Source organism: Eurypyga helias, unplaced genomic scaffold (assembly GCF_000690775.1).
Source record: "Eurypyga helias isolate BGI_N326 unplaced genomic scaffold, ASM69077v1 scaffold9617, whole genome shotgun sequence".
Classification (NCBI taxonomy): Eukaryota; Metazoa; Chordata; class Aves; order Eurypygiformes; family Eurypygidae; genus Eurypyga; species Eurypyga helias.
The window spans coordinates 33083-43040 of NW_010261223.1; the positions used below are offsets into that span (position 1 = coordinate 33083).

The 9958-nt window shown below is 40.9% G+C and overlaps 1 protein-coding gene across 1 annotated transcript in view; it reads left to right on the forward strand.

Annotated features, from left to right (window-relative positions):
• LOC104512356 (cyclin-dependent kinase 13-like) overlaps nt 1–9612 on the forward strand; it is a gene marked incomplete at both ends in the record, with an annotated part of 32580 nt that extends 22968 nt beyond the window's left edge. The window contains 6 exons of the mRNA XM_010155304.1: nt 799–855; nt 3608–3709; nt 3831–3908; nt 6035–6151; nt 7108–7239; nt 9407–9612. Of these exons, the coding sequence (XP_010153606.1) occupies nt 799–855; nt 3608–3709; nt 3831–3908; nt 6035–6151; nt 7108–7239; nt 9407–9612 (692 nt within the window). The remainder of the gene's footprint in view (nt 1–798; nt 856–3607; nt 3710–3830; nt 3909–6034; nt 6152–7107; nt 7240–9406) is intronic.
• Nucleotides 9613–9958: the final 346 nt, after the last annotated feature.

Here is a 9958-nt window from a genome sequence, read left to right on the forward strand (position 1 = left end):
ATTTGAAAGTGACACTTGCGTGTGTTTGAAAGTGATGGGAGTTTTAGAAGCTGAGAAATACAGAAACCGGAAACCCCATGTCACATTCCAACATTCATTTCGTGTCTTAGAGGAGCTTGCAGATAGTTTTCTGTTTAAGTCATCCAGATTTCAGCGGTGGCGGAGGCTTCTGGTCGTCGTGCAGTGCCTCTTAGCCGTGAAAACTGCCAGGCAAGAGCTCCGTATCTTCTGCTCTTCCCCGATACGTGGGAAAACCCAAGGAGGGGTTAGGGGTTGTGTCATTCAGCAAGTTGGCTGCTGACAAAAATAGAAGCCCTTATCTGGTCAGTCACCCTGATTTGAAGGCTGTATTTTAACTTTACAAGAGCAGGACTTTTGACGGCTTCCTAGAAGGAAGTATGACTGCTGATGGTTGGTTGTTGGGCAAGTGCTTACGCTAGCTGTAAGGCATGAGAAAAGTGCAGTTTCCTCCCTGGTGTTTTTTTTTTTTTTCTTTTCTGCAGGCTTACTGATTTGAATACTTCACAGTATACACCTAAATTTTGACTAACATCATTGTTGTAAATGCAATTTGATGAACATACCTAATTCTGCTTACTTGTCTTTGCTACTCAGTCAAGTTAGTGTATTTCTTTAAATCCTTTATGGAGAGGTGCACAGATTGTAAGGCACTGCCTCCTCTTTAATGTGGTTTGGTGAAGATCAGCTGCAGCTGTCTCAGTCTCAAACTTCACCTGATTTTTGGGGAGGAAATGTAACAGGATCAGCCACTAAATAATTCTTTGCTTTTCCCACCAGAGGGCAGATAAAGCTTGCAGATTTTGGGCTTGCTCGGCTCTACAACTCTGAAGAAAGGTAAGCTATATTTACACTGTGAAAAAGCATTCGGGAGTTGAATATTTTGTGCATAATTATGACTATTATGAGGGCCAGAAGATATTTTTGTTCAGAGGAGGTGTTATTGTGTACTGTCATACAAGTAGTTGCTTGAGAAATGGAAAGAAGTGTGTGTTGTCTTCCGCTGCATAAAACCACGAATACACCGTGCAAGTGTGTTGCTTTTCCAAGTGTTCTGGATAAACACCTGTAGAGAGTGGCCATATATCGATTGGAAATGAAGAGTTGCAGCCCTAAATAGGTTGCGTCAGTACGTAGGTGTTTACTACCAGTTTCTGGCCCTGTAAACCTAAAGTGTATTCTTTGTGTTGGTATACCTAGGAAAAGTTAATTTAGGCAAAGCGGTAATTTTTTTTTTTTGCCCTCACAAATCAGTACACAGTTTCTCTTCACAAAGCATTACGTTTGTGTAAGATTTTAACCTTACCTTTGAAGAGGTTTATTGTATTCTTTAGGCAGTCAGTGATGTTTAATCTGCTGGAAAGACAGATCCAAGTTTAAATAAAAGTTATTCTGAAACATCTTGCGACTTGTGCTTCTGTTGTTCTTGGCTTCGTTATGCTTGTGGTCCAGGAAACAGGTGCACATTTTTTATGATTTAGAACGTCAATATTTATATTGTAATGTCATGTGTTTGTCATGGGGAACTGGATTTTCAAAATCCAGGCTGAATGCTCATGACACTAGCATGTACATCGGGGGGTTGGATACAGGGAATATTGACTACTTGAGCTTTGGTTTCTGCATGCCTAAGTTGGGAAATCATAATGTTGGCTTTGTTGTTTTCTCACAGACCTCTGAGCTTGTTGTTGAACCTGATAGCCTTAGTTTCGCTGTCTTCTGAGCTGTCATTTCAGGAATATATGCTGAAGTACAGTTATGAAAAGTGTTGAGCGTAGTAGTGGGGTAAGATAATCTTAAGTAGCTGCTGGGTAATTAATTTTTGGTTTGGTTGTACTTATAATAAAAGGGATTGCTGCCATCCTACTTTCTTATTTTAACCTGCACCAAACTGACCTAATTTTTTTTTGATCTGGTTTACTCTGTTTTTTTTAATGTCTGTTTTTAAATGAATTTGTTTTGCTTGTAAAACTAACTGTTCATTAAGAACTGAACAATTGGAAGTTTAGTGTCTTCAAAGTGCAAACAACAGATTTTCTTATACCTCAAACAACAACATTATTAGGCTGTTATACATAAATGAAACCAAGATTAATATGTAATTATGCTAGCTAATAGAATTGCTAGTTGAACTTGGGTGGATAATTAGAATCTCATTAGTAGATTTTTGACAAATCTTTTGTCGTTAGTTTTCCTTCTGAGTAGCTTCTGACCTGCAGTAACAGACGTAATTAATTGTAGCAACATGTGTATAATAGCTGCTGCTCTGAATTAATGTATTTTAACATTTGTTTTACTGTTGTTTAAAATGATACGTTTTCAAAAGGGTGCAGAGTTTAGTAGGAGCATAGTGGGGAGGAAATAAAAATTTAATTTTGAGTAAATTCCCATCGGTTGTTGTAGTTGTGCTCCTTTAAATGTTATTCTGGTGGATTTAATGTGTGTGGAGTAGGAGATATGACAGATTGTGTAAGAAAACATCTGTTCAAATAAAAAGCACCTTATACTAATATACGTGAGTGGTGTATCTGTAGAGAAAGCCCATACCGTGTAAACATTTCATACAGGAATGCTTGCTTCAGAGATACATATGTGATAAATGGTGGGATTGTTTCCAAAACCATGCTACGTTTTAAAAATGAACTGGGGAGTTTCTTAACGAAAAAAAGACTCGGGTGGTTTTGCAGAAACAACACCTGTACCACTGGCTGTGTTACAGGAGTTCGTTAGGCTTTATGCGACGGCTGTCTAAATGCCACACGTAACGTTACCTTGCTTTCTCTTTGGAGTTGCCTCGTGTTGGTAAACGTGAAGTAGTAAAACTGAAAGAATTTTGGGATCACTTTTAGGACATCCTGGTTGAAACGAAACCAAAACCTAACATCTGCCTTCCATTCGGAACTGTTGATGCTGTGTCTCAGCTTGTCCACAACAAAATGTGTGTCTAAGATAGTGGAAATCCTTGCCTTAGTGTGAGAGTGGAAAGGATTATTCCCAGTGACCAAAACTTCTGGTTAGAGCTGTAGAGAATTTAAGGTGCTGTGAAACACAGAAAGATATTGGAAGTGGTCCAGGCTTTGAAATCAAAATTGTTGAAGGATGTAGTTCAAGAAAAAGGCTCCGTCTCTTGCTCTTTTCCTTTTTTACAGAGGGAAAGTGATTTATTTACTTCTTTTCAAAATGCGTGTAAAGGTGCTATATTCAGTATTCTAATAATCAATGGTTTCCCAGGAATTGCGTGTTTTATCCAAGCAGGTCCTTCTCCTGAAATGACTAGCAGTGGAATAAATATACAGCATTTCTATCTGAATAGTGATACAGGATTCACACAGCATCGAAGCGTCTGTCGAATGGTGATTATTATTATTTAGATCTTCAGTCTGTCCTTTGATAGCCTCAGTCAGACGGCTGCCTTTACTTTTGTGCAGTTGCAGCTTTGCAGGACTGAAACTAAGAAACGGGGGTGGAAGACTGTACTGTTCCTAAGCAGCACCGCAAAAGTAAAGTCCTCAAAGTATCGCTTTTACAGAAGTGAGATCGTAGTAAAATCATAGTCCTCTCTTTTTTTTTTTTTTTCCTCCCCCAACAGCCGACCCTATACCAACAAAGTTATTACATTATGGTATCGGCCTCCTGAACTTCTGCTGGGAGAAGAAAGATACACGCCAGCTATCGATGTCTGGAGCTGTGGGTAAGAGTTTGGCACAGAAGTGTGGAGCAAGCATAAAATCAAGCCAAAAATAAAACTTAAATGTTTCCGTCAATCTGTATTGAAAGCCATAATGATGGAATTGTGCAAAACTGTTTTGCAGCTGCATCCTGGGTGAACTTTTTACAAAAAAGCCAATATTTCAAGCAAATCAAGAACTCGCTCAACTGGAACTTATAAGGTAACTTGCAGGCATACCACCCTGTAGGTGCCTCATAAACTGTCAGCTTTCTGTTGTTAGCATTAAAGTCGGAGAGAATGCGCTGCAAATGTGTACAAGTGCTTGGCTACTGCCCTGAGTGAGATGTTAGAGGTTTGGAGGGGCATGCAAAGTGACTTTTGCTTGGACCGTGAGTAGTCTGTGGTCCTAGCCATGTACAGTTGAATAGTGAGAGGTTGTAGAGCAGCTGGAGTTGTCTGTTACTGAAGCTGGAGAGAGAGAGAGTAGTCAAAATGCCCATTATTTTTTTACATGATGTTACAACTTCCTTACAGCAAATCAAAATCGAAACATGAACAATAATAAGGACAAGTGGGATTTGGGAGGAGTAGGTACTTGGCATGCTACTGGCCTTGAGTTCTTGCCTTCCACCTACACACCTGGGCTTTATTATTTTTGTGGGAATATTTTTGTTCCCTTACAAACTGTCAGACACTTTATGGCAGTAAAGACTCTGTTTCTTAGCTAAATAAATCATAGAATGACATGTATGTAACTCAGTGGAACCAGAGCATCTTTTTTTTTTCCCTTTATTCAGCAAGCAAAAATTTCTCTTGATTCTGATATAATTGACCTCGTAAGTGAGGAGAGGTCCTCTTCCTAGAAACAAGGGGAAAAGAGGGTGAGTCCTACAGAACTTACAGAACCTGAACAGTAAATGGTCAACATGATTTTAAAAATTAAATGAATAAAAAGTATTCCAGAGTTATATATTGAGATGTTTTCTAAAACAGATCAAATGGTAGCATATTTCTGTTTGATGTGGTGTTAGCTGGCCTGGAAAAATGAAGTTCTTAGGCGATGCAGAGCATATGAGTGGTCATTTTCAGTGTAAGGAGAACTAAACTCGTGTGTCGGGAAACTTTTGCTTTTGAGCACTAGATGGCATTGAAGCATGTCACAGTGCAGACATTTGAAGTTTTTTCTCTGTGTTGTACCTCTGGTACAGCAAACTAAAATTTAGAGATTTCCTTTTCCTGCTGCAAGTTCCTGTTTGTCGCTCATTTTTCCTCTTCACTGATGCTATGCATTTTTTGCTCTTTAAATGTAATATATCAATTTTATCAACGTCTTTACCACCGTCATGTTACGGTCAACAATGCACTTGTGTTTTCTAACTGTAATGTTCGGAGATAGAGCTGAAGTGAATTCTGATAGGAAAAGATAGATTTATTATTATTCTCTTCCCTCCTGAAAGTTACATACCCAATCAGTGTAAAGTCAGATTGGTTTGCATAGCATTCGGGCCATAACTCATAGACCTAATAGATCATTAGGTCTAACACTACCCATCTGTATCTGATAAATGGGAGGGGTGAACTAGGGAGTTGTATTTATAAAATGACCTTTTAAGGCTGCCTGCATCTGAGTTGGAAACCTTGCATGTATGGTAAAGTGCCTCGTTAGTTGTTCTCCTCAGGACTGTGGTGTTGGTCACCCTGTGTTTAGCCATCCTTGGTTGGACAAAATGGGTGGGGATGGAGGGGGAGGAATAAAGACTGGGCAACTCCATTTGAGGAGATAGATGAGGCTTGAGACATAAAACTCGTAACTGAAGTGAAAAATATACAGGTTTTCTCGTGGTTAGGCCTCGCTTCTGCCTTTAGGCCTCACTGAGATATTCCACCCCCCCTTATGTCTTCAACTAAATTCTCAATGAAAAGTGCTTTTCCAGCCGTTTGGTCTATCTTGCTTCACTGGCACTGGGAGCTGAGGACATAAAAGTTAATTAGCACTCTAAACCTGGGCTGTCCAGTTCTCCAGGTCAAATACCTGGAGTACTGTTCAGACACAGTTGCTTACGTTTTTCCAAACGTCTGTGTGGAGGATGCTTGGGGTGGGGCAGAAACAATGGACTTCTTAAAGGAAGTTTACTCTGTGCAGGGTGATTACCTTTCAGTTCATCATTATTTAATGGGGTTGGGCGTTGGCCAGTAGAGAAATTTTAGCTAAAAGAACCTGAACATTAACATTAAAAATTACTTTTGTATACACTGTACGTGCGAGAACAAAATGACAGCTGTGCTCACGTGTGGTTTTGGGTCTCATACCTTTTTTTTTTTTTCCCCCCCTTCTTTTTGGTACAGCCGAATTTGCGGGAGTCCTTGTCCAGCAGTGTGGCCTGATGTTATAAAATTAGCTTATTTCAACACAATGAAACCAAAGAAGCAGTATCGTCGAAAACTGAGAGAAGAGTTTGCTTTGTAAGGATGAAGAATTAGTTTAGTCACCTGTCATAGCATTCACTTTTCCTGGAGACTTTATGAAGTTCGCTGTTTTCTGGAGAATGAATGTAGATTAAGTACAAAGAAAAATGGCTGTAGGTTTTGTCCTTCCCATGATACCCGCAGAGCTTGCTTTAACCCTAATTTAATTAGAGCCTCAATAAGAGGGGAGAGAGCCCAAACCTTTCAGCCACCTATCAGCTTTCCCCTAAGGAAACATTTGTTTTCTGTGATTGGTACACCTGCTTGTTGTCCCTGTCCAAAAAACCAGCTCAGAGTACTTCACTGGTTTTTATTAGGACAACTGACTACAGCTAAATATGTAGTCTGGTTAACATGACAGCCTTTTGGGTCATGAATTCATTCAACCCAGAGGAGCTGTCTGAGCTGTGCACTCTAAGTACTACCATTGGACTAGCTGTGTGCAAGTATCCCACGTGAAAGTTACGGGGAGCAGCTGTAAGCTTGTTTTCAAGGATTTGTTCCCCTCCTTCAATTACCATAGGTTTCGGGAGAAACGGATCATCCTGTTCATACTAATGAGACTTCTGTCTTTTAAGCAATAGAATTATTGACCATGGACCAATCAAACCTGAAACTCCCCGGGTGCCAAAGTGTAAAGTAACAATATAGTCTTGGCTTTAAAAGATGGGGTTGAGGGGTTTTTGGGGTGGGTTTTTTTGTAAGGACAATGTTTCATGCAGTTGTTAAACCACAAAAGCAAAGAAAGCTTGGGCTGTACACTTGCCCAGGTAATAAAAGGTGAAGGTTTAATTTGCCTCTTACTACCACGCTCAGATGACGAGTGGGTTTTGTAAGGATGTATCCGAGATCTACTTGATCTGTTGTTTTGGAAAGGATGTGTTTATTTAGATTTTGAAGTGTGTGATTCAAGAGAAAAATGTGATGCTTTTCTCTATTTTGCTCCTCTGCAGCATCCCACCAGCTGCATTAGATTTATTTGATTACATGCTTGCTCTGGATCCCAGCAAGCGCTGCACGGCCGAACAAGCTCTTCAGTGCGAGTTTCTGCGAGATGTGGAACCATCTAAAATGCCTCCTCCAGAGTAAGTATTTTCCTTTGGTCATGGCCCTTACCTCTAGGGAAGGTGAACATGTGCTGATTTCATTAAGCTCATTGTGTTTCAGACAGAGTAGAGGGTGGCAGAAAAAAAAATCATAGAATCACAGAATGGTTTGGGTTGGAAGGGACCTTAAAGCCCATCCAGTTCCAACCCCCCTGCCATGAGCAGGGACCCCTTCCACTAGACCAGGTTGCTCCAGGCCTCATCCAGCCTGGCCTTGGACACTTCCAGGGATGGGGCATCCACAGCTTCTCTGGGCAACCTGTCCCAGTGCCCCCGCACCCTCTCTGTGAAGAACTTCTTCCTGATATCCAATCTAAACCTCCCCACTTTCAATTTAACCCCGTTCCCCCTTGTCCTGTCACTACAGGCCCTTGTAAAAAGTCCCCCCCAGCTTCCTTGTAGCCCCTTCAGGCACTGGAAGGTGCTATAAGGCCTACCAGGAGCCTTCCCTTCTCCAGGCTGAACAAGCCCAACTCTCTCAGCCTGTCCCCATAGCAGAGGTACCTGCAGTTGGTTAGTGGTGATTCTGCACTGGAATGGTTGTGCAGCTGAGTAACTCTTACACCGTGGCAGCAGTGGTTGTGAGGATCTGAGAACTGTTTCATTTGTTATTCCTAGAGCTACTTATGAGTATTTAAAATTACTCTTACATTAAGGTTTCTGATGTTGAAAAAACTCAACCAGTTACCTCTGTTTACCCATTTCTACTTTTTCCAAGGATTTTGAGGTCCTCTGTGAATCTGCACTGCCACCGTTGGTGGTAGAATGACACTGGATATAGAATTCTGCAAAAGTATCTGAAAGCTAAAGTGGAATACCATAAATGGTTTCCTGTGCCAGATGAAGTTCTTGGTTTTACAGGCAGGAGACGTGGAATTCTTTCTGCAGGGTTTTTCCTGTCGGTTTGTCTGAGGGGAGATGTATTGCACTGTCCAGTAGGGTTTTTGCAATGACTAGTGACTTTAATTAGTACAGACCGTATTGGAACAGGCCCCGAGGAAAACAATGAAAAGGTATTACAGAATCTGGAGGTTTCATTCTTCCCTCAAGATAGCTGTCAGAACATAGAATATTGCCTATTCTTTGAGTAAATATGCCTTCAAGGCAGCCTGTACGGACTTTTTAATTGGTTACCAACTGGGAAAAGTGTGGGCAAGGACTGTGGGATACTTGTCACAATGAGTTCTTGCTTCCAGTAGTTTTTGACTAAATACTTGGCACGTATGTGGAGGGAGAGATTAAAGGCAGCAGTTGTCATAATTGCCCTTTCCAGTGGCTCTTGTCATCTGTCACCTAATTTTGCCGTGTTCCTGGATGAGGGAACTACTCAGGCAGTTGGTAATATGCAGGGGGAAAACAGCAGGCACTGTTGTTACTGCCTGTCTCGGTATTTCCATTATCTGTGGGATGGATCTCCGGGTACTTCAGGAAATCAGAACTGGGATGCCTGCAGGGAACAGTAATGGAAGGACAGAACTGGTGGCAGATGACTTCTTTAGGAGACTTGCCTCGACTTTTATCTGTCTTAAAGGACTGGGATATCCCTTGTTTTTCTTAGTATTCTAATTTGGTGGTGTCAAGTGCTATTTATTCCTGCAACTTATTCCTGCTTTTTTTTTTTCCTCCTCCTTTCTCGTATGTGGTGTACAACTCTGAGTACTAGACATCCATGTCTCTTACTGTGGGCAAGTATTTGAACTTCAGAAGCAAACAAAAGGAATTGGCCACCCAGACCCTTAAAAAATCACTTGTTAGTGGTGATTCTGTTTCTGCAAATTCTGTTTTATAACAAGTGTGCAGCGTTGATTTTGAAGTCTTGAATTACACAAATAATTAGGCTTTCAATAAGTATGATTGCAAGAAGGTAACGTTGATTCTCATTTTAAGATACATGTTCCCCTTTTCTGCAAGAGGCACCTGTGAAACAGGCAATCAGTGAAGGGATTTCAGCCAGAAAAAGCAGATCTGGGATTTTGCTGGCTTTGAGTGTTTTCAGGTGTATTTCCGAGTTCCAGTAGGTTCATCTTTCAGGAGTTACATTATGTATAATTTGAGCATATATTTTACCAACGTGGTTTAAAGAAAAATAAATTTCCAAAGCCCCAAAACTGTGTTAGAACTGATTCTCTCTCATTGCTCTTTGCAGCCTTCCTTTGTGGCAGGATTGCCACGAGCTGTGGAGTAAGAAACGCAGAAGACAGAAGCAGATGGGCATGACTGATGACTCGACAGCAGCTAAAGTCCCCAGGAAGGATCTCTCTCTAGGAATGGATGAGAGCAGAACCAACACCCCACAAGGCATGCAAACTTCTTCCCAACTCAAAACTCAGGGCAACTCTAGTGTAGCACTTGGTCAGTAATATTTTCGGTTCTTATAATTACCTCCTACTTGGATTGCACCTCTAGAAATTCTAGGTGTTCTTTTCAGAGTTTGCCAGCTCCTGGATTCTTGAGGGAGGAACAGTATTGTAAGTTAAATCTTTTGTTACAAAAGATTTATCTTTGCTTTTGGAAACTAGGTGTTCCTTTTAAGTCTTACTTATTTTTTCACTCCAGAGCAACTACGTTGCTCTTACTTTGAGGGGATTTTCTCTCTTGCTGATCTATACTTCTGTAATCCCACGAGACTTTAAATTCCTCACAGTCTCCATAGATGGGAGGAGCTTTATTGGTATTGATAAACTGATTAGAAGGCAGA